Here is a 25,078-nt window from a genome sequence, read left to right on the forward strand (position 1 = left end):
CGCTGATGTCCCTGTGCTGTCCCCAGCAGTGAGCATGCAGAGTCCCGAGGGTGGATCAGACTCGGCGGCTTCTGTGGCGCTTCACACGTCGGCCCCAGCCCAGGCCCCGGTGGTGCAGCCAGTGCCAGCCTCGCAGCAGGTAACGTATGCACAGCTGGGGATGCTGTTTCCATGGAGAAGAGCCCTGCTTTCCCTGGCAGATGTATTTTAATCCCAGGTTTTGATAGTGGGGAGAGGGTTTTTAATCAGCTCGCTGAGGTAACGGGGACAACCTGTTGCTGGATTTGGTGTTGGTAAAGGCCCGGTGGGTGTGAGGCCTCCCAATCCACGTGCAAGTTTAAAATGTGGGGTTTGGGGTTGAATTCAGGTTCCCCAGGGGAGTGACTTTGAGCCAGCTGGGTGTTTGCTTTGGATTAATCCCCTGTTGTCATTGTTTGGTGTGTCAGGAAAAGCAGGGGAAGATGGAGCAGTCCTGGAGGGTGGTGAGGGCAGAGCTGGTGCAGAGGAGGCCACAGAGCTGCTCCAGGGCTGGAGCCCCTCTGCTCTGGGGACAGCCTGGGACAGCTGGGGCTGTTCACCTGGAGAGGAGAAGGCTCCAGGGAGAGCTCAGAGCCCCTGGCAGGGCCTGAAGGGGCTCCAGGAGAGCTGGAGAGGGACTGGGGACAAGGGATGGAGGGACAGGACACAGGGAATGGCTTCCCACTACCAGAGGGCAGGGATGGATGGGATACTGGGGAGGAATTGTTCCCTGGGAGGGTGGAGAGGCCCTGGCACAGGGTGCCCAGAGCAGCTGTGGCTGCCCCTGGATCCCTGGAAGTGTCCAAGACCAGGAGGGGGCTTGGAGCAGCCTGGGACAGTGGCAGGTGTCCCTGCCCATAGCAGGGAGTGGAATGGGATGAGCTTTAAGTTCCCCCCCAGCACAAACCATTCCATGATTCCATGGTCTTTTCCTTGGGTAGATGAATCCCGACATTTTAATTTGCAGAGGGGGGGTTTGTGATCAGTGTCCATGAAAATGCTGCATTTGGGAGGCCCAGCGGGAGACAAGTGATGGCTTCAAGTGACGAACGGGAACCACCCAGTGCAAAACAGGAAGGGTTCAGTGAAACTGGTTCCTTTTGGTTCCTTTTTATGCCTTTTGGGGAACTTTCAAAAGAAATTTCTGTTGCAGGAAGCTGGAGGGATAAGAGGATGGGTGGGTGTAACTCAGCTTCATCCTTCTCCTACTCCCAAGTGAGCAGCAGCAGCTGCCTTTGGAGGCTGATGAAAAGGAGCAATTAAAGGTTGGGAATTGGGAGGAATATTGGAGTCTCCAGGAGCTGTGGACATTCCCGTGGGGTGATCTGGGGCGCTGCTGTCACCTCCCAGCCTTCCCATCCATGGAGAGCATTCCTTGCTGGTGTGGCAGGGCTGGGGACAGCAGTGACCAGCAGTGCCAGGTGTCCCCAGGATCAGTGGTGTGGATTTGGCTGTGAACAAAGGTTGGAAAACCTCTGGATGATGAAATCACCCATCCAGCCTTTGCCCGTGCTGTCATTGGGACATGGAGCACCGAGTGGAACTCCATGGATTAAGGAAAATCTGGGAGATAGTAGAAGACTGCTGAAGAGGAGGAGCATCCAGAGCCTTCCCTTCTCAACAGCAGAACTAAGAAAACCCTGGGAATGAACTGCTGGCAGCAGGAATGGCGTGAGGCTGAAGCCCTGGGGGTTGTTGAGCACCGGTGCTCCTTTTGGCGTGAGCAGAAGCTGTTTGAGCAGGATGGCCTCACCTTCCAGGTTGGGGAAGATTCCTTCTTCTGGCTGCTGGCTGGAAGGTGATAGCAGAGCACCTGGACAGGCAGTGAGGAGCTGAGCTGGGCAGCTGGGCCAGGGATGTAGCATTTGGCAAAAGCAATGCCAGAAAATGGGAAAAAAAGTAGGAGAAAGGGAAGGAGTCTTTGATGTAGGTGGCACTGCCAAGGCCTGACTTCAAAAAGGGTTTGTGATGTCCCCACCCAGCAGTGGTGACAGCCCCTTCTGGAGGGAGAATGGGCCAGGTGATGGCTGACAGAAGTGTAGGTGTCCTCAGTGCAAGATGTCCAGGAAATGCAGCCTGGGGACTGCAGATGGAGCAGCTGCCTGGAGATCTGGGCAATTGTCATAAACCTGTAATTCTGCTAGAACTGGGTTTCTGGTTTCACACAGATATGTTGGGAGGGATAAAAATCATAAATATCCATGTATAAGGTAGCCAGTAATTAACAATTTGCTCCTGGGATTGCTTTCTGGCTCTTTGTTCTGTTGGCCCGATCTCCTGGGTGTTTTTAAAGCCTCCAACCACCGAGGATGTGTCTGCTTGGAGAAGGTTGAAAAGGCCATGGGGATGCTTGGCTCTGTCCCCACTGAATCCTCCCTTTCCATTCACATCCCCACGTTTGTTTTGCTGGATCTGAAGGTGCAGAGCACTCTGAGATGTGTTGACAAGCTCAGACTGAAAGTGGAGTGTAAGACAGGGGTGATGGAAGTGACAGAGCCACCACCACGGAAGGTCCCTGTGCCCTTGGTGGCACTGCAGGGAGAAGCAGAGCCGCCTGAGCTTTGGTGCTGGCAGAAGCTTGGTGGGATTTCTTGTTGCAGGAGGCAGAGTGTGGTTGAGTTTAGCAGCTCTAAGAGAAGGAACTTAGCAGCCAAATGTGGATGCGTGAGGAGCGATTTCTCTTTAGCTGTGGCTGAACTTATCAATGAGCTGCTGTTTCCTTTCATGGAGGTTTAAAAATGATTCCTGTCAGAAATCGCGGAGACAGCTTTGCCCAAATTCAGGGGGCTGAGTTCAGGCTGGTGCACCCCACTGGGAGGGTGGGGACCACAGGGGACACCAGTTACAAGATGCCACTGCTGCTGCTGGTGTCAGAGGCAAGTTGGCCATGAAATTTTGGAAGAGAACACCTGGCTCACCTGTGTCATGGACTGAAATTAAATGTCTCTTCCTGTATCTTCTTCTTGCAGAGGGTTTTGGTGCAGGCCACGGGCTCCGCTCCCAAAGGGGCGCAGATGCAGCAAATCTCCGTTCCCAGAGTGCAGCAGGTTCCACAACAGGTAATGGACACTGGGGAGCCCCACGCCACTTTTGAAACTGTGCCACATCTAGAAAAACCTTAATTAAAGAGTTGTGGGCAGTCAGAGAGCTGGGATCACTTTCTCCAGCTCTCTCCTCCTTTCTTGGTCCGATGACAAAAGAAACTCTCAAGATGTTTGAAGTTTAGGAAGAACCTTTGCTGTAGGAGTTGTCTTTCATGTATTTGAAGATTTGATGGATGCTTTCAACTTAAATTTAAAAGCATTTATTAAATCAAAGTTAAATTAAAAGCAATCTCCTTTGGTAAAGATCATTTTAGAGGTGAAATGTTTGGGGTTTTTTTTAATTAACAATTTACTGACTGCACATGGCTCCATAGAAAGGTTTGGTGCCCGGGAGCCGTGCAAGTGTTTTTATTTATTTGAACTTTGCCTTTTCCAGGGCTTGTTTCCTGAGAAACCAGGGATATGTGGTGCTGCTCCATGTGGACAGCGAGTCATTATTTTTTTTTTCTATAATGATTTTTTTATTTGGTTGTTCCATTTCAGGGGGGAAAAAAATTGACAGAGGACAACTCCATCCCTCCTAGAGCAACGAAGAAGGGGGCTGGGGTGCAGCTGGACACTGTCAGGCTCCCCTCTGGAGGAAAGGCTGCAGCATGAGCTCACCCCCATTAGTCAGCCCCGAGACGCGTGTCCAGAGGAAACCCAGCTCCATTGTTTCCACTGCTCATGGAGCAACCACTTAGTTATCTATTTTAACTTGACCTTTGAAAATAAAATCCTCCTTTGAGATTCCTAAGCATGGAGGGGAGGCAGAGAGGGTGTTTTATTGGGTTTTTTTTTCCTTTTTTTTAAAAAAAAGAAAGCCTGAGTGTCAAGGTAAGGTTGTGCAGTTTAACCAGCAGTTCCTGGGCAATCCCTGACCTGTTGCTGCCTGTTGCAGGTGCAGTCTGTGCAGCATGTTTACCCAGCCCAAGTGCAGTATGTGGAAGGAGGAGAAGCTGTCTATACCAACGGAACCATGTAAGAGCCTCTCGGAGTGTCCCTCTCCCACCTCCCAGCCCTTCCCTCCCCCAGGCTCCTTCCACCCCAGCCCCACGATGGGAGGAGGAAGAGGAGGAGCTGTTTCAGGTCTTCTGTTGGGTGTGAGGGTGGTTTCAGGCAGACTCCAGCCCCGGGACTGTTCTCCAGGGAATCCTGGTCAGGAAGGGTCTGGTGTTCCCCTGTGCTGAGCACTTTGTGTGGTGACGTGGGCAGCTTAAGGAGTGGAACTTGTAGAGGAAAAAGGGGGTGTTGAGAGATTTTATGGAGTCAAGGAATCCCAGAATGGCTTGGGTTGGAAAAGACCTTGAAGCCCATCTCCTTCCAAATCTCCAACAACTTCCACTATCCCAGGCTGCTCCAAGCCTTGTCCAGCCTGGCCTTAGACAATTCCAGGGGTGGGACAGCCACAGCTGTGCCAGGGCCTCTCCACCCTCAGAATTTCCTCTTCCTCCTGTCTGCTGTGCCCCACTTTGTGCCTCCTTTTGGCCTCCCTCACCCCAGTTCCTTACCAGGCTCTGCCCTCACTGAGAGCTTGTGCTGCAGGGCCAATTGCTCCCAGGACAGAGTCCTATTCCAACAGAGCAACCCCCACCTGTAGCTTTTTTATCTTTTTTTTTCCTGTCAGAGCCAGGATTAAATGCTCGAGAGATGTTGTTTCGTGTTCGGACTCAGATGTTTATTAATTCTTATCTATGTTACAATCTCACAAGTTGTGAGTTCAAGCTAACGAAGTGAAAAATGGCTCTGTCTCTGTCTCTCTACAAGGTCTTTTAAGAACAAACTGTCCAATTAAGAAATGACCCCTATATTATTTTTACTTTTAACCCAATAACCAACCACCCATGGCTGCGGATTTTTCTACTCAACTACAAAAAACCACCCAAACCCATGAAGAAGAAGGTGAAAAAGAAAGACTCAGCCTATGCCCTAAAACCTCCACCTTGCTTTATATATTTATTACTGTAGTCTAAAACCTTAAATTCTGACTTTTTCACCATGTGACATCACACGCTTCTACTCAACTCCACACCCGTAATCCCAGTGCTATCACTCAATTTTGGAAGCCTTTTCCAAAGCCTCAGGTTAAATGCAGTGTTCTCTTGGGGGTCCACGCCCGTCAGCACAGAAAGCCTAAAATTCTCAGTACCCAGGGTTCCAACACCTGAGGGGTTTTTCTGACACTTGTGCAGCTTCCAGGAGCTGTCAAACACGGGATTCCCCTCTGGCAGCTCCTCTCCATGTCCCCTTTTTGTCCCCTGCACAGACGAGCCGCCTACTCCTACAGCAGCGAGGCGCAGATTTACGCTCCCGCCAGCGCCGCGCCCTATTTCGAAGCGCAGGGAGGAGGTGGAGCTCAGGTGACTACAGCGGCATCCTCTCCTACAGCCATTCCCTCTCACAACATGGTGGGCATCACCATGGACATTGGGGGAAGTCAGATCCTCTCCGGCTCGGGAGCCTATCTCATTCATGGGGGGCTGGAGAACTCTAGACATTCTCTGTCACACACCTCACGCTCCTCTCCAGCAACGGTATGTAGCCCTGCAGGCACCGCAGCTCGGGGGCCAGGAATGATTCCGAAGGGAACTGAAAAGCCTTCAGAAAATAAAACTGACCTGTCATTGTCACTGTATATGTCTGTAACGTGCAAGGGAGAGAATAGACACTGGTGTACTGCACTTGTTTTTCAGCTGGTGTTCGGGCCGTTCATCTCGCTCAGCAGAGCACTGAAATCATGCGGCATTAGAAAAGAGAAAGCATTAATCATTCTGATATTAATAAAGCATTAGATTTGGTTTGGGTTTTTCACCCCCACCCCAAGCAAAATATTTTGGCTTTTTAAGATTTGTCTCTATTTACCTTTTCTATGAAGTCAAACATCGCACATGTGCTTACCCGAAATATTGAAATATATCTTCAATTATGAAGAGACCTGAGAAATCCTTTCTTAAACTAGTGGATAATTAGCACCTAAGTTATCATGTTGATCATACCAAGTGCACAGTGATCAGAAAGTCTTTGTGTGTATATGTCCTACACCATTGTGTATTCTGTCCTTGCCATATGTTTAGAAAATGTCTTTTAGGGGTAATACTGATCAAACAGAAATGGTTTAAAGTTCTGATTTCTCTAAATCATGTCCCTCCAGCTGCCAGCCGAGGTGGCAGGTGCTGGAAGCACAGCTGTGTGGGACTGTAGCCTTACAGCTCTTCACCCAAAACAGCCTTTTTGCAGTAAGAAGCACCCAGGCTTTGATTTGGGAATCTCCCAGCCCTTAGCAGCTGCCAGGAGTGCTTGGAGCTCATTTCCTGGGACACTGCTCACCTCCCTCTGCAGATTTCTGCGTGTTTATGCGTTCACATATAAATATAAATACTAATGTAGGTGTAATTCAGGGTATGTAGCCAGAATTTAAAATGTGAGCAGCATCACTAGGGAGAAAAACAGGAGCTGTTGCTACTGAGAACTCTTGTAAATCTGGCCTGTTAAGCTGTACTTTTTTTTCTCGTTGAGTTTTAGAATATAGACTTCATGTTTTTTGAATCTTTGTGCCTTGAAAGGTTGCTTTGATCCTGTAGTAAATGTGCTCTGCCTTGGGTAGGCATAGGGGAAAAGTCCTTAGTTTGGGTGGAAGAGAAAATGACAGATGCTGAGGTTCTTTTCTTGGGTGAGAATCGTGCGTGTGTGTATTTTAACTGTTCATAGTTAAAAATTAGCACTGGACCATTTGGGTTTTGCTCAAAGTTATTATTTGGAAGCATCACCTGTGTGGGATTGCATCTTACTAAACTGCACAAATTTACTCTTGGATTTTTGGGGGGATTTTTATTGTTGTTGTTTGGGGTTTTTGTAATTTCTATGGTGATGAGCACAATATAAAAGCCCAAGTGGAAAACATGTCAGTAGAAATGTCCCATGAGTGGATTTAGTTGGTGGTTATTACATGAGATAAGGCTGTTCAGGGGAAAAAAAAAAAATGAGAAAGCGACCTTTATGAAATATATACATCTGAGATAAATTCACTCTGTTGCATGTAGGAATGAGCTTTCTGAAGGTATTTTAACACAAAATATCTGAGGAAGGGTGGAAAAGAGGCTGGCAGGCAGTCCAGGGCTGTGTCTGTGTGTGGCTTTCAGTCCTTCCAGCACAGGCCGGGGTCAGAGGGGGATGGAACAGAGCCTTGACTGCTTGGAATTTCACTTAATCACGGAGTTGTTTGCTTTGGGACCTCAAAGCTCATCCAGTGCCACCCCTGCCATGGGCAGGGACACCCTCCACTATCCCAGGCTGCTCCAAGTCCCATCCAGCCTGGCTGTGGACACTTCCAGGGATCCAGGGGCTGCCACAGCTTCTCCAGACACCCACAAGAAAGGATGGGTGGCTTAAGGAGAGCAGGGACTGAATCAAACCCATGGACAGGAACATTATTTTCTGTTTTAATGTCCAGCCTAAACAGAGGCTGGGAAAGGCTGGTGTTCAAGAGGCCAGAGGGGCTCTGATGGTCCTGGCAAAACGCGGTGGGGCAGGACTGGGAGCTTTGTGGGAGGAAAGGAAAGCAGAGCTCGTGCAGATGGAGCCAGGGAAGGCAAAGTGTTTGCAGTGGCCTTGGGGATGGACATCAGAGTGGTCAGCAGTGGGGAAGGAGAGGGATTGGGGGTGTTGAGGGCTTGGGGAAGAGACCTTGAGACCAAGGAGGGCACCTCCAGAGGAGAATGGAAACAAGGGAGTACTTCAGGATTAGCAGGTCCAAGAGCTGCCTCAGGAGGTTGGGAGATGTTTGGTAAAGTCTGTGTGTGCACTAAAGAAAAATCTTCCGATACTTGGAGAAATCTCTGAGGAAACTTTCCCTGTCTGCTGGAATACCAATGTTCTGCTCCATCAGATGGGCTGAAACAGCACAGGGAACGGTCAATAACTGCACTGTTCACTATCTGTGCCAACACAGCACTGCTAATCTTCACCTAAGTTAGTCTGGCCCAAGAGAGGAAATCCCTGAGACCTCCCATAAGTGGGTTCTCAGAGCTCTTCACCTTCCTGCAGGGCTGCCTAAGAGTTTTTAGTCTTTCCCCTGTAATATTTTTTTACTGCAGATGCAAGGTGTCCTTTAGGATGGGACTCCTGCCAACAGCAAAAGGCCAGGCAGCATTTCTGTGCTTTGCCTCAGAGCTGTTGCTCAAATAGCCCCTGAGCAGAGGAAGGAAATTGGGTCTCCCTCTAACTCTGACTCATTTCCTGAAGGCTGTGTCAGCACTCAGGCTTTGGTTCCTCGTGGTCCATCCCAGCATGGGGCAGTGTCCTCAGAAACCCCACTGATCCGAGACTGAATTCAGTGAGAACACCTCGAGAAGTGGCTCCACTTTGGGGTGGACACCAAGGGACGTGTGCTGCAGGTGGAGTGTCACCTTCACACCTGGACGTGGCCCAGTGCCTGTGGCTGCTGGATGTCACTTCAGAGCTGCCACCCTCCTGTGACAGAACCTGCCTTTGTGAAGGGCTGGGTTTATCTCGGCCCTAATCTCCACCGTGGGGTGAGTCAGTGCAGGCTGTGAGTGTGGGCAGGGGGCCATGGACAGATCATCTGCAGATGCTCTCTGGGTGTGCCCCCGGAGGTGTTAAATGAGGACAGAGAGAGCAGAGCTCTGGCTGCAGGTTCTGTGTGCTGCTGCCCCGTCCTGCCTGCGCTGCCAGGGCACAGAGAATGGGCTTTGACAACATCTGCTGGAGACAAACAGTGGGTTCTGCTCCTGCCAGGCTCTGCTGTGGGGTTTGGGGAGGTTTGGGGACTTTTTTTTCCTTGCCAAAAGCTTGTAGATGAGCACTGGAGCTTTGAGACCAGCTAAAGGAGCTTCCCAGATTTTGCCCCAGTAGCAGAGTGGAGAAGACCAGAAGGGTTCAGGAGAGGGTTGAGGCACAAGGCAGCAGCCACAGCTGGGCTGAAGTGGAACAGGAGCCAGACAGGAAGTGAGGGGATCCTCAGGAGCCAGAAGGCCTCACCTTGGCTCCTCTGAACTCGATAGAAATGAGCACAGGTAGCATCAAATGTTCCATCCTGGCTTCTGGGGAAGAGCTGGCTCAACTGAAACCTGGCTCCTCCCTTCTTCCCTTTGCAGTTCTCAGCGTCAGACAGCCCTTACCCATTCCAGTTCATGCACTCTCCTTGCACCCCAGTTTTATTTCTTTTTTTTAGGGTTTTTGACAAAATATGAAGAGGTGACAGTAACCAAATCACTGCCAGCTCTCCTGGGGAGGCCTGGGTCCAACTCTGCAGCCAGTCTCTGCCCCGCTGCAGTGGATCTGTCTGGCCACGGTTTGCTCTCAGCAGGAAAGGAAAAAGAAGAGGAAAATTGCTTTTTTTAATAAATAGGCAGCCCTTTTAGTGGAAGATAACCCCCCCCCGGCCTGGCTTTGTCACCCCCTTGGGGATTCCTGCTGTGTGTCCATTTGCATGTCCCAGTAACGCCTCTGCAGCTCCATCCACACCGACTGTGCTCATCTGTTTGCCTCTTTTCCACAAGCTTGTTGATATAAAGCATTAATCATTCAAATATTAATAAAGAAACAATAATCCTGGCTGTTGCTAACTATCTGATTTCCTTTCTTTTTTTTTCCTTTTTTTTTTTTTTTCTCTCTCCTGTGCACATTTTTCTTTAGCTTGAAATGGCGATTGAAAACCTACAAAAAAATGAAGGGATTACATCACACAAAAGCAGTTTGCTCAACAGCCATGTAAGTTACAATCAGAATTTACAACCTTTTGCCCTGCTTTGGTAGGAGAATTATTTCTTTGGTGGATTCAACAGCACGAGTCACTCAAAAGCAGCCTGTGATTGAGCTGTGCTGCCCAAAACAGCCCATGCCCAAGGAAAAGGAGTCTGCAAAATGCGCCATGTGATAATGTTTGCTGCTGAGATGCTCTGGAGTCTGTGAACTGCCTCTGCCCTGTGTTTATTTATTTCATCTGCCTTGCAATGGAAATTGCTGGCAATCAGATAAACACATTTGAGGAAGTTCTTTTCCTTTCACTGGAACTGAAAAATGGCTGGAAAATTACTTGTAAATCCGCAGCCACGACTCGGTGTGAACTGGGACAGATTCCCCTCAGCCAGCACACACCAAAAGCCTGTGAACGCCTTTTTTTACCTCTCTCTGTGCCTCAGGAAGCCCATTCCTGTCACAATGCTGTGCTAAATCCATGTGCTGGGCCTCTCTCTCCGCACTCTGCCAACGATTTCCCTGCTTTGTGTGATATTCCCACTGTTCTGCTGGGCCTTTGCACCTTGGCTTGTGGCTCCCATGCAGGAACACGGAGGGGTGAGCACATGCTTGGGTGAGATTTGGGTTGATCCAGGTCATGTTGGAGTCCCTGGACTTGCCTTGGTTTCCCTGTGTTTGGATTAAGCTCAAGCACGTCCTGCACCCAGAAATCCCAGTGCACAGAGTGCTGCTTCTCTATTCTAACAGATTTCCTCTGGGTTTGGGGGCTGGTTTGTTGTCATTCTTAGAGCCTGCAAAAAAAAAAAAAAAAACCCAAAAACTTCGGCTACTTCACCATAGATAAATAGCCTGAGACAACTAAAGCAATTTTAAACCAGTCTGATTGTCTTCAGCTGATTTCAAACACCAGGCCAGGGCTCCTGGGGGAGCTCAACCCTTATTTCAGCTGGTGGAGAGTGAAAGTTTCTGGTTGTAGTTGGGGAAACACAAATGTGGACAATCAGGCAGTCCCTGTTCTGAGCATCTCCCTGCACCCCTCCCACCCCAGGCTGTGCCAGGCTCACACTCCTGAAGTGCTGCACAAGGATTGTGTTGCCCTGCAGGATTTGTCTTGTTCATCGAGGACAAGGTTTGGAAAAAAAAAAAAATCAGGAAAAGAGCAGAGGAAAGAAAGCAAAAGGTAGAAAAGAGACTTCGCTGACCACAAGCTGTGCAGGATGGAGTGGGGGCTTTATCCAGCCCTTGATCAGACCTTCCCCACCCTTGTCTTTCAGGGTAGGAGTGCAGAACTTGATGTCCCTGGTTCTGGGTCGTGGCTCATAGTCTGGCCTAAGGTTTAAGTGCTCTTAGAAACTCTGGAGCAAAGCAGCTCCTTCCTGAGCACATGTGGGCACAAACAAACCCCTTCCTGAGCCTGTGGGACGCATCCACCCTCAGCTGATCCCTCTGCAGGTGCTGCTCCTGCGCAAGGTGCAGGGCACAGAGCCTGAGCTGAGGAACCCTCCAGGCTCCTTGGTGTCCCCAATGTCCCTGCTCAGCCCTCCCAGGGCACAGGGAGGAGTCTGGGGACGTGTGGGAATAAAAAGAGGGATGAGCAGTGCTTGAAGGGGACACAGCACACTGGGGAACCAGATCCGGCAGTTCCAGGGCTGGAGGAACTCCAGAGCCATTGCCCAGGGAGCCTCTGCAGCCTCTGCATGGGGAGGGAGGTTCTTTTAGGACCCATCTGAGTGAGGGTCCTGAGGCCTGGAAGTGTCCCCTGATTGGAGCAGGAAGCTGGACCGGGATGGTTTGGGTTGGAAAGGACCTTAAAGCTCATTTAATTCCAACCTCCTGCCATGGGCAGGGACACCTTCCACCACACCAGGGTGCTCAGAGCTCTGCCTTGGAAGCTCCAGGGATGGAGCAGCCACCACCTGGAGGCTGCAGGTGGCCAGAGCTGGCTCCCAGGGCAGCTGTGGGACATCCCAGTGCTGAACCTTCCCCAGCTCCTGCTGTGGCACAAAAGATTTCTGGTCTCCAGGGTGTTCCAGTCCCCACCTCTTCATGGCAAAGAACAAAACCTCAACACCAGGGAGAACGTTTCCCATCCCAAATTGCCCATGGCTGGCACACAGGATTGTCAGGCTGGTGCTGGAGGAAAGAAGCAGCAGGTGACTGCAATTTGTCAGGGCTGAAAGCAAATTCCACCTTGGCAAAAGCAAGAGGAAACGGGGAGATGATGCTAATTGCACTTAGTTGTGGCTTAATTGCTCTGAGCCTTAAGGTTGCAGAGTTCTTCATTGTCTTCTGTGCCTTGATTTAAATTTGGCGTTTTGGAAATGTGCAAATTCTTGGGATAATGAGGTTTATTTTGTTACCATCAGCAGATGGTTCACGCCAGGAATCTTTGGGGTTTTAAAAAAACCCAAGAGGACAGTTAAAGGTATCTCAGTCCAGAGGGAAATTTTTTCCACATAATTTAACTAAAATCAATATGAAATGGAGCTTGATAACTGAATTTGGCTTCGAAACCTCCCTGAGAGGGTATTTAAGTGCACTTGAAAAATGCAGTGGGGAAGGTGAAGCTCCTGCTGAGCCCCCGTGACACGAGGTGGTTCTGATGAAACCATGTCAGTGTGTGGCCGCAGCTGACACTGCAGAGCCCCTGGGTCAGGGGGTTATTTCTTTGCCAGTTATGAACTTGCAGATGATGCAAAGAAATCAGAGAAAAATTACTGCAATGTTTGTACACAAGAGCCTGAAGTTGGAGGAGTTAGATGCCTTGAGGCCCTGTGGCTCAGGGGTATCCACAGCACAAGCAGGAGTAGGGAGAAAATGTAATTTTTCCTCATTGTCTGCAAAATGAAATACCAAAAAACACAAAATAACCCCCACTGGAATCCTTTCCTGTGAGCGAAAGGCTCTGTCCTAACTCTGAGCTCGAGTAAGTGGAAATTTAGCAACCTGCTGCTCATGGTCCCAGCTAAAAGCACCTTAAATATGACCCCAAAATAGTTTCTTTTTTATATTTCATAGAAGTGGCCACAAGAAAACTTCTCCAAACCTGGACCTTCAAAAAATATTTTTTTTTTTATTTTCTTAGCCAGCCCCAAGAGTAATTTTTTCCACCCTTGGATCAAACCAGGATGATGTTTTTGCCAGTGTTTTCTTTCAAAGGAAACCAAACAGTCAGATAGAAATAAAGTTAAGGTAGAAATGAAAATTAAATGTTCCCCTGTAGTGCCTGTAACAACCACAGCAGCATATGGCTTTAGAGTGACTGTACTGGAACCTGATTGTGGCATAAACAGAATTAAACTGGGGAATGTCTGACTGTCACAACTGAGCGAAATTCAGAAAGCAAACAGAATAAGAGATTCAAATGGAAAGGGTTTTTAATTTTCTCATTTTAAGTGCCCAGTGTGTTATTAGCTGTGCAGGAAGAGCAAAAATCGTGTTTGGGAAATTATTTATATTCTGACAGATCTCTGTTTCAAGCTCTTTTGTGTGCTTCATAATAAATTTCTAATTCAATAGTGGGAGTTCATATTGTGAAACTCTGCAATGTTTAAGGGAATATAAAAAGGCATTTGCAGGAAAAGGAAGCTGGGAGATGAAGGGAATCTTCTAGAAATATCAGGGATTAGAATAAAAATGCCCAGGATCAAATTTAAATGAGAGGGTTTATCTGGATCTGAATTTTCCATAGCAATACACAACTTTTATATTTTTTTTAAGGCTTAAGGCTTAAGGTTCAGGAGATAAATAGCTGATGCACATTCAGTATCTTCCATAGGATAAATAACATACCTGGATTAAAAATTTGAAAGGATCTCAAGCAATAATCTTTTAAATATACGGGATGGGCCAAAATTAACATAGATGTGAACAGCTTAAAAACCGAATTCCTGCTGGTGTTTTATGGCAAAACCACTGGGGTTCACTTTTGTTAGAGGGAACTGAATGGCTGGGGGAGGCTCAGGAAAGACTTTCTGAGCTTCCAGGGGTGTCTCTGCTGCAGATGGGAGCAGGAAGGATCGTCATGGATCATTTACAAACCATCTGTTGGAACTGGGGGGTTTGGGGAATGATCTTTGTCGTTGGGAGATCCCCTCAAAGAGCATCTTGGGTGGTGTGGAACTGGGGGAAGGTGGGAGGAGGAGGAGAGGCTCCTGAAGAGCAGGACAGAGGGAAAAGGGGCCAGGAGGTTTTTCTTTCTTCCAGCTGTGGCAGCCTCTGGTCTGCTCCAAAGGCCACCAGAGCTGATGGGTGCAGCATTCGTGGGAGTTTGTGGTGGGATTTGGATCAGCTCCAGCTAACAAATCATGGAATGGTTGGGGTTGGAAGAACCTTAAAGCCCATCCAGCCCCACCCCTGCCATAGGCAGGGACACCTGCCACTGTCCCAGGCTGCTCCAAGCCCTGTCCAGTCTGGCCTTGGACACTGCCAGGGATCCAGGGGCAGCCACAGCTGCTCTGGGCACCCTGTGCCAGGGCCTCCCCACCCTCACAGCCAACAATTCCTTCCCAATCTCCCATCCATCCCTGCTCTCTGGCAGTGGGAAGCCTTTCCCTGTGTCCTGACCCTCCATCCCTTGTCCCCAGTCCCTCTCCAGCTCTCCTGGAGCCCCTTCAGGCCCTGCCAGGGGCTCTGAGCTCTCCCTGGAGCCTTCTGTTCTCCAGGCTGAACGGAATAGTTTTAATTGTAGAACTTAAAGTGCACGGTTTTGGATCCAGCCGACTTTGTGCAGCAGCAGTTTAAATTTGGATGTGTGAAGGAGACCCACAGAACACACACCGAGGGTGCTGCAGAGCCCTCGTGTGAGAGCAGAGTGGGAGATGGAACACAGGAACTGGAAACAGCTCAGTGGAGTGAGGTGCCAGAGATGTCATCACACAGCTCAGGTTGTCTTTTCACAGAATTATTGATGTAAAACTCCAGCCTCGTGGTGAATTGGGACCTTGGAGTGTCACCAAGAGAAAATGGGAGGAAAGAGGGGGATATAAGAGTGGGAGTGGAGAGGGTTTGAGTGCAGATCCATGGGCTTTGTCTAATCCCACTGATTTCTAGACTAAATCCGTGCTCAGTTCCCATATGTGCTTGGGCTCTCAGTTGTATGGAGATGCTGTGGCTGATATTTGGCATCCACAACCGGAGTCTGTTTTGCCCTGATCTGGTGGGAGTGCAGCTGGTTCTGGTGCAGAGATGGAGATCTGGGGGAAGAGGGAAGCCTGGAAAATATTAATCCCAGACATCCCTCATGACAGTGAAAGGCCTCTTACCCACCCTGCTGATATTAGTCCACGTGTACATCCAGTTCCTTCCAAAATTCAATTATTACAAGACTCATTTTATTGATGCTGAAGTCACTTAGTCAATTAGAGGAGATTGAGGGCTTTGCATTTGAATTCCTGTGCTGACACCGTGTGCTGGACCTGCCCTTTCAGACTATCTCGGTATAAATAATTTATATTAATTGCAAATTTTAATCAACAGCCATGTCAGAAGTTCAGACAGTAAATTTTGCAAAGTAGATGGATTCCCTCAGATTTTGAAGGTTGCTTTGGCAACCATTAATTTTATTGTTAAGGGAGCCGTTGCAGACATGCCAATCTTCCAATTAATAAAGACTTTGCATCAATTTCCTTCCCCTAAAATTTATTTCTCCTAGGCAGTGTCTCAAGATCTCTTTTCCTTGGAAAATGCGGGGTTTTACAGCTTTATTTTGGCTCTGCAGGAATTCATCTGAACCCGAGGTGGACACTGAGGTGGCAGCAGGACTGTGTTTTAATGAAAAGCCTGATTGGTTTTGTTTGGGCTGGGGGTGCTTTTGCCATCCTATAAACTAACATAAAGTTATAAAAATTATAAGTGATGCGAATTAATGTGAAATATAAATTAATTATTCAGTTCTCTCAAATTTCTCCGTCCGGATGTTTACCTGCCAACCCCTCCTGACCTCCCAGCACTCTTTAGACTTGCATGTTCTTTATTTTCCCCTGCCTGAAGCTGCAGTGGCTGCTGGATAACTACGAGACAGCAGAAGGTGTGAGCCTGCCCAGGAGCTCCCTGTACAACCATTACCTGCGGCACTGCCAGGAGCACAAACTGGACCCCGTCAACGCCGCGTCCTTCGGGAAACTCATCCGCTCCGTCTTCATGGGGCTGAGGACCCGGCGCCTGGGCACCAGGTTGGTGGGAATCTGCAGTTCAATAAGCACAAAGCAACCCTCCTGCAGCATCTCTGGTGCACTCAGAACCTCCTGGGCATCTTCAGAAGGTTCAGGTCTTTCTCTTTTGAGATCTACGGAAACATGCGACCCTGATGCGGTGGGGGAGTGTGTTTTATGCGAACCTGAACTGTTTCTCATCCCAGGAGGATCCCATTACCCCAGGAAGGGCTTGGGATGGAGCTCAGGGAAAGGTTCTTCCCCCCGAGGCTGCTGGGGCACTGCCCAGGCTCCCCAGGGAATGGTCCCAGCCCCGAGGCTGCCAGAGCTCCAGGAGCGTTTGGACAACGCTCTCAGGGATGCTCAGGGTGGGATTGTTGGGGGGTCTGTCCAGGGCCTCAGTGATCCTTGTGTTCTCTTCCAATCGGGGTATTCTGAGATTCTGTATTTGTTTGACAAAGATGAGGTAACTCATCCTCACAATTTCCACTGCAGAGCCCAAAATTCCTGGTGGAGCCATTTCTCCCTTTGAGTCCAGTAAAGATCCCCCACGACAGACCCTGTGCCCACAGCTTTGGTGCAGACAAGGTGTAAAATTATAAATGGTTTATTTCTGAAATGCCCAAAGCATCAGGCTGAATCTTGCAAGAGAGTTGTTTTTTTTTTCTTCCAAACTGTCAAAGATCTGTAAGATGTTACAGGAAAAGTGTAACATGAGAAAATAAACTGTAATTACAGACTTGTCCTTCAAGGGAGCATCCAAAGCTTCTGCACAGCTGAGTGTGAACTTTATCCCAGCTTATAATATTTTAAAAGTGGGTAATATATTGCCTGTAAAACATTCACTGTTTTGGTTGTTGAAGATTTTATAATAAAATTCAAGCTTAAATATCTGGGCTTTTAAATGGGAACAAAACCAGATGTGACCAGGGCATTCCACAGCTGGAAAGTGAAGGTAACAGTCGTAGGAAGAGCAGGGGAGCAGTGGATTCCTCTAGACTGGGTCAAATGCAAGAGCTCTCAAGTAATTTCCTTGGAGGAGAGAAATTGTTTAATCCCATCAAGGATTAAAGAATAAACAAGTGAGCAAAAAAAACTGCACTGAAAATTGCAAATGTGCAGGCAAGGAAGGGGACAGTGAACCTCAATTAGTATGGAAAGAGCTGACCCCAATTATTTTCTTACTCATTGTAATTTTAGGTTATAAAGGCAGCTGTTATTTAATTGGCAGGCACTTAAACCACTTAGGACAGGGCTGAACACAGGGTGTGTGTAAAAGCCTTTGGGGTAGTGACAAAGACCCAACAATTAAACTGGGCCCTTGAAAAGAACAAATTGTCCCCAAAAAGAACACAATTTGATAAATGCTCCTCTCTTACACCTCTCTGATTTTCCAATGGGAAGCATCCTTGGATTTAAGGTGCCTCCAGTCCCAGTTTTAGTGGCACAGCAAAGGAATTTGAAGCCTCCCTACTCTGTGCTCTGGAGATGCTGTTGGTGCTTCCCTGGCTTGGTCTCTTCTCCCTCTGAGGACTCAATTTACCCATTTATGGTGACAAATGGGCTGAAGCCAAGCTGGACACACTGTCACCACGTGTCCATGGCTGCAGAACTGTCCTCGCTCCCACTGGGACCAAAAAATTCCAGTTTGGTGGGAAAACTTCAGCTGACACACCTCTCCAATGTGGTGGAATCACATCCTCCTAAGGAGCACCACAGCAGCAAAGGAGAAAGAATTCCAGCCCCCTGTGCTTGGAGAAAGCTTTCAGTCTTTACAAAACCTACAAAAATGAGCAGCTCCAAGGACAAAACCACATCAAAGCCTGCTGCTGATGCTGCAGAAGTGCTGGCAGCAGAAAGACATTTTTCTGTTCATAGTGGGCCATTCAGTCAGGCTTGTTTTATCCAAGTCTAGATAAAGATGGATGCTTGTTTTTATGGAAAAAACAAACCCCTAAACCCTCATCAAATTGCAAAGCATCCCCCGTGGTCTTTCAGTCACTCTGCTTAATAACACTTTTTATTGTAGCACTTCCCTCCTCCCTTCCCCAGTCACCACGGTTTTCTTGGAACAAACCTGGCCAGGTTTAAGTGTGGATGCCACTGCACTTGGCCGTAGGTGGGTTTAAATTTTCTCAGGGATGATGGCATTTCCTCAGTTCATCCCTTCAGCCACTCAAACAGTGCTTGGCTGTCATCGAGATTTTGGCACGTCTTCATTGAAGACCAGAAGCTGGGTAGTTGTAAAAGCAAAGTCCTTTAGTGCATCATTAAATCAGTCCCATGAAGGCAAAGTTATCAGTCTGTAGCACTTTGCAGGATTCTTGTAACATAAAGTTTATAATTCTCAAGCAGAAGCAGCAGCCACAGCAGCAGCAGCACATATTCCATGTCCCTTAAGCATCTTATCAGGAGCAGTCACAGCAATAGCAACAACAGCAGCAGCAGTGTTTTCGTGAGTCCTGTGTGTGTGTTCTAACAGTCTCAGTGCATTTTATTCTATTTTTAGCCAATCAGGCTTAAACACGAATTTTGTTACAAGTGTTGGACCTATCCAGAGCTAAAATTGATGTGCGAAGGCAAACGTAAATTCTTACACAAATTCTACATCCATAATTCTGTCTGTTCCACCTAGGAATGTTTAGCAAGGTTGCATTATTTTCATAATGTCTAGAGTTTATCTGTCTTTGCAAAAGGCAAAGCTTTTGAGTTTTAAACTAGTTTTTAGGTCCTTTTCTTCCCGACACAGGGTCTTATTTGTTTAAGGCACTTAAAAATCCTCCATTTATTTAAAACTAAACTTGCATTTCTACTTCATGTCTGGGTGGATTTTAGTTTCTCTGAAGGTTCTAATTCAATCCTCACATTTCTGAGCGCTCCTGGGCCTGTGTGGATTTGGCCCAGGGGGATTCATACTCCAACACTTGGCAGCTGTGTGCTGCACGAAACGGGGCGTATTGTCCAAGCAACCAGGACCACAGTGCCCCTTCCACTGACTGAGCTGATATTTCCAGGGGAAATTCCAAATATCACTACTATGGGATCCGCCTGAAGCCGGAGTCGCCGCTGAACCGCCTGCAGGAGGACACGCAGTACATGGCCATGAGGCAGCAGCCCATCCACCAGAAGCAGAGGTAGGTGCTCCCAGGCCCTTCCCAAAATACTCAGCAGCTCCCTGGGATTTGGGAAGTTCAAGCCAGGTTGGTGAAGAACCAGAGCCGAGCTGTGGAATGGTCCGAAACCCATCCCAGGTAATGCCCCATCCCTAGAAATATTCAAGGCCAAGTTGGGTGAGACTTGGAGCGGCCTGTTTTGGTGGCAGATGTCCCTGCTCACTGCGGGGCGTTGGACCAGATGGCCTTTAAAGGTCTTTTCCAATCCAAACTCTTCTGGAATTCCATGGAATGGGATTTATCTGCCTGTTCTCCTCGCCAGTGGTATGTTCCACCCTTTCACAGCCTCCCTGTAGCCAAAATGGTTTAGGGCCTCAGCTATGGAGCTGTTGGTGCCAAATCAATGTGAGGGACCTGGGGGCTTGTCCTGTATTTGGGTGGATTTGGAGGGTTTGGGTGTCTTTCTGTGCAAAAGTGCAAGTTAAATGGTGCCATGCTTAGTCTTGTGCCTGAGTCATTTTAAAAATAAAACCCAGTGTGGAAAGGGATTTGGAATTGTTTCCTGCAAGCATGGATACTTCTGGTTGTTGCTGAAGTGCAGAAGGGGCAGAATTTATTTCTTCAGCTCCCAGACAGAAAGTAAATGCAGAAGTCAGTGCTTGAGACAGTCTGCTCTGGAACCCTCTGCAGCTCTGCTTCTCTTTTTTCATTGTTTGGTGTCACCAAACTTCTTAGTCCCCTTAATTCTGTCTTGGGGAAGCTTTTCAAAAGGAGCTTCTCATTTCCCCTCCATCTGAGTCCACAATATACATGATCAGCCCCCAACATGTTTGCCTTGAACGTACCAAGCACTCCAGGAACTCACAGACCTCTGCTGTAAATAACGTGTAGGTGTTTTCTCCTGTCTGTGTGGATCCTAATCTGTCCTAATTCTGATGGAATTTAGGTACAGAGCAGCCCAGAAGATGGATGGGATGGCAGAGAGTGCATCCAACAGCAACCCCCACACCACGCCCGAGCAGTCAGTGGCTGCTCAGAGCCAGCACCACCAGCAGTTCATAGGTGAGGAGATGAATTATTCCACATCAGGGATTTGGGCTTTAAGGGGAAGGTTTTATCCAGCAAGTCCTGACTGTTGTGCAGTTGTTTGCTTTCCTAATAAATCTACAGCATTTTATTTTTTCAGATATCTATATATTTATTTTATATATTTTAGAGATATTGTTTTTTGTTATTTATAGATATTATTATATATTATACAATATAAATATATATATATAATTTTTGTGGGTTTTTAAAAATATATAGTATGTGTTCTATAGGTTTTTGTAGTGTCACACTTGCTAAGTTTTTTTGCTGGTCCTGGATCTCCATCACAAATCCCAGCTCCTGACACCTCTGCTGCCCAATTCTATTCCCCACTGTACTCCTTAAATACCAGAGAGACATTTTCCAGGCTTCAGGGAAATTCTAACGGCTGGTAGATGAGGATAACGTTTTCTTGTTTCTTTTACTACAAACAGAAAGGAAAGGATTTTAAGGAAATCCTTTTCTTTTAAGGAAAACATTTTTCTTTCCCCACTGAATCCACTGGGCTGTGGTTGTTTGTTTTTTCTCAGTATAACAGCACAAATCAGGGAAAGGACTAAATTATCTCATTTTTCATGTCTCATCCCAGCTGGAACATGAAAGAGCCTCCAGTGACAGCAGCACCTTGTGCTCACCTGTACTCTGAGCTTTCCTAACCCTCACCACGTCTCCCAATTTCTTTCCCCAGATGTAACCCACGTCTTTCCTGAGTTCCCAGCCCCTGATCTTGGTAATGTCCTCTTACAAGAAGGTTTCACCTTGAACGACGTGAAAACTCTGCAGGTTCTCTACAGGAGACACTGCGAGGTGATTGTTTGCAATATTCTTTGGTGGTTATTTGTAATTGATTTATTGACTGACGTGGGACATCATTCATGTGACCAGCTCATATCCCACTCTTAGGAAAAGCTGGAATATAATCAGCAATGCTTCATTTGCCAGAAATTACAACTCAAACATTGATTTTTTTTCTCTGTGTTTTATGTTAAGTTGGTTACTAAAACAGTGCCAATCCCGTTGTTTTCCGTGTAAATTACTTCCTGTGAGTGGCAGCACTCGAGCTGAGTGCTGACCCCGTGGTGTTCCTTGCTGTCAGGCCACTTTGGATGTCGTGATGAACCTCCAGTTTCACTACATCGAGAAGCTGTGGCAATCCTTCTGGAGTCCCAAGGCACCCCCTAGTGATGGCCCCACTGCTCTGCCTTCCAGGTACTCCCCGGCCTTCCCTGCTCCATTTCTTGCAGGTAGATCTCTTTTTTAAGGTGCATCAAGTGTTTTTAGGGTTTTTCAGTGCTTTGGAGAATCTGGGAGTCCTTTCTGCCCTGCAGAGCCGTGTTGGAAGTGTTTAATATTGTAATGCAAAGTTCAGAACCCTGGGAAAGTCTGATTAGAGAACTGTGGGGTCACTGAGGTTGGAAAAGTCCTCCAAGATCATCGGGTCCATCCGTCAACCCAGCACTGCCATGGGCACCACCCAACCACGTCCCCAAGTGCCACATCCCCACGTGTTTTGCACACTTCCAGGGATGGTGACTCCACCACTGCCCTGCACAGCCTGTTCCAGTGCCTGGTCACTCTTCAAGTGAATAAATTTTCCCTCATATCCAATCTAAACCTCCCCTGGGACCGTTTGAGGCTGTTTCCTCTCATCCTTGCACCTTCTGCAGCAAAGAAGGGGATGCTCCAAGTGTTCAGGAGCAGAGGGTGATGATTCCCTGCCATGACTCAGTGCCATCCTCTGGCTCAGATTTTAGGGACTCTCTGAGGTTTTAGGAATATCCGGCCTGAGTCTCTGCCTTGCCTGGCTGCCCAGACCTGTCAGTGCCTCGTGTTTTGAGGCAGATCATTGCAAACAAAGCTGATTTAATCTCTTCACTCCTGCCTGGCTTGTTGCTGTGCCTCTTCCTCATCCTTTATGCATTGGGAGCTGCTGCCAGGGGAATGGAAATAAGTGAAAACAGATAAAATTGAAAAAATGAAGGTTTCTTCTTAAAATTTCTATCACAAATCTGTCCACTTTTACTGATGCTATGAAGACAAAGGTTTTTCTCTTCAGAAGAAAAATGGTAAAACATTGAGTAATAAGCAAAAAATCCCTCAAAAAAGTGTAGAATATGGCCCTGTACATGTTGCCCATGGGATATTTTCCTGCAAGGACTCACTGCAGCTGTGTTTGCTTGGTTTAAAATCTTGCTTTCCTGAGGGAACAGCTCCCAGGCAGATTGCAACACCCCAGGAGCTGTTTCTAGGTACACAGGGGAAACTGGAGGCAGCTTTTCTGCAGGGCTCTCCCACCTCTGCCAGTAACCCAGAGAAATAAATAACACGCTCCCTCCCCTTCTTAATACAGAAATATAAATATAAACCCCAAATATTAGGGAAGTGGGACCCTGAAAGTGTGAGAAGATGCAGAACAGGGATGCACCTCACAGCAAGTTTCATGACCTGTTTCTCCATGTGGGATTTTCCAGGAGTGATGCCCATGGAGTTCATCACTAGAATTCTGCAGCCTGAGGCTCGAAGTTCCCCCTTAGAGCATGTCCAAGGCTTGGCTTTAATGATTTTGATGCAATGCGTGGGGAAAGACCCGTCCAAATTCCCAATTCCTGACACAATGTGTGGGTGAGCAGCTGTGCTGTGATCCTCTGGCAGAGCATTCAGGTTTCAGCTCTTTCTGCTCGCTGTGTAACAAATATCTTGTGCCTTTATACATCTACAAAATGAAAATAATGGAGGCTGGATTGGCCTCGGTCACTTACAGACAACATGTTCTGTTCTCATCCAAGCATCCAGTCTCATTCCTTCTGAAAACATCCAGCTTTTGGAAGTGTTCAACACCTTGAAAACATCTCAATATCAGCTAATCTGCCCCTACACTGGCTGCAAAGTTTTTGTCCCCAGTGCTGTGGCTCAGGAGGTTGAGAGCAGAGGGGTGGCAGGTTTTGGGAGCAGTTGGAGGAACCAGCACAGCCTTTGCTGGCTGAAATGATTGTGCTGGAGCTCAGCTCCCACATAAACAGGGGGTGTGAGAGGCAGTGAAGTTAAAAAGGGAAGAGGGGAAGGCAGGCCAAGCACCAGGAGTGTGGATTTGAGGGAAAACTGCTCCGAGCTCTGGCCCCAAGGACAGGGAGGTGCTGGCAGAGACAAGACCTGTAAGAACAGTCAAATATTTCCTCTTGCAAGGCACACAACATCTTTTTTCCACTGAAAATTGGAGTTAGAAATGCAGAGGAGGAGGAAAGCACTGAATGCAAACCTGCTGCTAACTCTGTCTCCTTCTTCCTCCTCCTGCAGTGAAGAGGAACCCGAAGGGACCCTCCCAAAGGACAAACTGATCACCCTGTGCAAGTACGAGCCCATCCTCAAGTGGATGAGGAGCTGTGACCACATCCTGTACCAGGCCCTGGTGGAGATCCTCATCCCTGACGTGCTCAGGCCAGTGCCCAGTGAGTACCCACAGCTCCTCCCGGGACCTGAGCCCGCTCTCACTCTGCCCACCACTTGCCACAAAGATTCCCACTGTAAAAACCCACTTGGAGGTGTTTGGCTTAAATATTCCTCCTGCAGCATTGCTCTGGGGGGATATTCTGTACTCCCTGGGGATTCTCCTCCCTTTTAAATCTGGTGGGTTACAGATCACATCTGATTTTAGCCAGGAATCAGGTGAAAAACACACTTTGGATATGGGACTCTTTGGAGGTCTTTGTTTGCACAGGACCATCCTGTCCCTGACTGAACTCCTGGAAATTAGGGGTCAAGTTTTTGGGAGATTATTGATGGGGTATTAAGAGTTTTCTCTCTGATTTGGATTCCCAGATGTCTCTCTGAGGGATATCACAAGCTGGGGCACGAGGGTGTCTTTAAGAGCGAATTTCAATGCTTGGAAAATGCTCAGAAGGGCCATAATAAATAAGAAAAGAATGAAAGAAAATAAGAATAATAAACCATAGAAATGTTTAGGTTGGAAAAACCCAATTGTCATAAGAGTAAGAGTAAGGATAAGAATAAGAATAAATGAAAAAAAAAAAGAAAAAGAGGAAGAATAATAAGAAGAGTTTGAGTAATAACGTCAAAGAATTATTTGAGTGCATCAACCCAGCTGATTTCCTTGGTGCTGAGTTGACATCCCAGCTAACCAGCCCACAGGCTGTGCTTTCCCAGCAGTCCTAAGCTAAAAAGTGGTACCCAAAAATGCCACAGAGGAGCCTTTCTGACTTGGCAGCCTTCTTTGCAGGCACGCTGACACAGGCCATCCGGAACTTTGCCAAGAGTTTGGAAGGGTGGCTGATGAATGCCATGAGTGAATTCCCCCCACAGGTCGTGCAGACCAAGGTGAGCAGAGTTGGGCCCAGTGTGTTTCTGCATCTTGTAGTTTTCCACAGGGGTTGGAAGTTCCTGCTGGGGTTTGGCCACCTGGCTCGGTGCAATGAGTGATTCTGAACCAAACTCAGCCAGGGGTGGGAGGACAGGTGGGGCAGTTCCTTTGTACCAGAGGCTGATGATGCTCTGTCCATGGAGCTATTCCTGTGTCCTGCAATTGCAGATAAAGCTTTGTGGGAGAAAATCATAGAGCCACAGAATATCCTGAGCTGGAAAGGACCCGCAGGGATCATCACCACCCCCTGGCCCAGCACAGACACCCCAACAATCCCACCCTGAGCATCCCTGAGAGCGTTGTCCAAACGCTCCTGGAGCTCTGGCAGCCTCGGGGCTGGGACCATTCCCTGTTAGCTCTGCCCTGGAATGAGGCTGTCCTCCTGGAAAGCCCAGGAGTGACTGGCATTGCCCCAAGGCTCCTGCTCCTGTTTTCCTAAAGCCAGGGATTCTAACTGCCTCTTCCCACATTGCTGGTTCTGCTGGAGGCAGAGTGTGAAAACCTGGTAGCTTAAAGAGAATAACTAATGGA

The 25,078-nt window shown here is 47.9% G+C and overlaps 1 protein-coding gene across 5 annotated transcripts in view; it reads left to right on the top strand.

Moving 5' to 3' along the window:
* RFX2 (regulatory factor X2) overlaps nt 1-25,078 on the top strand; it is a 65,742-nt gene that overhangs the window by 33,510 nt on the left and 7,154 nt on the right. For 2 of the 5 annotated variants that reach the window (XM_066205388.1, XM_066205386.1), the window contains exons 2-13: nt 27-139; nt 2,988-3,077; nt 4,003-4,082; nt 5,368-5,635; nt 9,756-9,830; nt 15,810-15,991; nt 18,985-19,104; nt 20,030-20,145; nt 20,861-20,979; nt 21,269-21,381; nt 23,467-23,618; nt 24,407-24,504. In XM_066205388.1, the coding sequence (XP_066061485.1) occupies nt 35-139; nt 2,988-3,077; nt 4,003-4,082; nt 5,368-5,635; nt 9,756-9,830; nt 15,810-15,991; nt 18,985-19,104; nt 20,030-20,145; nt 20,861-20,979; nt 21,269-21,381; nt 23,467-23,618; nt 24,407-24,504 (1,518 nt within the window). In that variant the 5' untranslated portion in view covers nt 27-34. Of the gene's footprint in view, nt 1-26; nt 140-1,457; nt 1,779-2,987; nt 3,078-4,002; nt 4,083-5,367; nt 5,636-9,755; nt 9,831-15,809; nt 15,992-18,984; nt 19,105-20,029; nt 20,146-20,860; nt 20,980-21,268; nt 21,382-23,466; nt 23,619-24,406; nt 24,505-25,078 lie in introns of those variants that run through there. The other 3 variants (XM_066205385.1, XM_066205389.1, XM_066205387.1) reach the window with 3 other exon arrangements.

This window comes from Chamaea fasciata, unplaced genomic scaffold (genome assembly GCF_029207755.1).
Source record: "Chamaea fasciata isolate MVZ Bird 193981 ecotype frontalis unplaced genomic scaffold, bChaFas1.0.hap1 SCAF_28, whole genome shotgun sequence".
NCBI classification, from domain to species: Eukaryota; Metazoa; Chordata; class Aves; order Passeriformes; family Sylviidae; genus Chamaea; species Chamaea fasciata.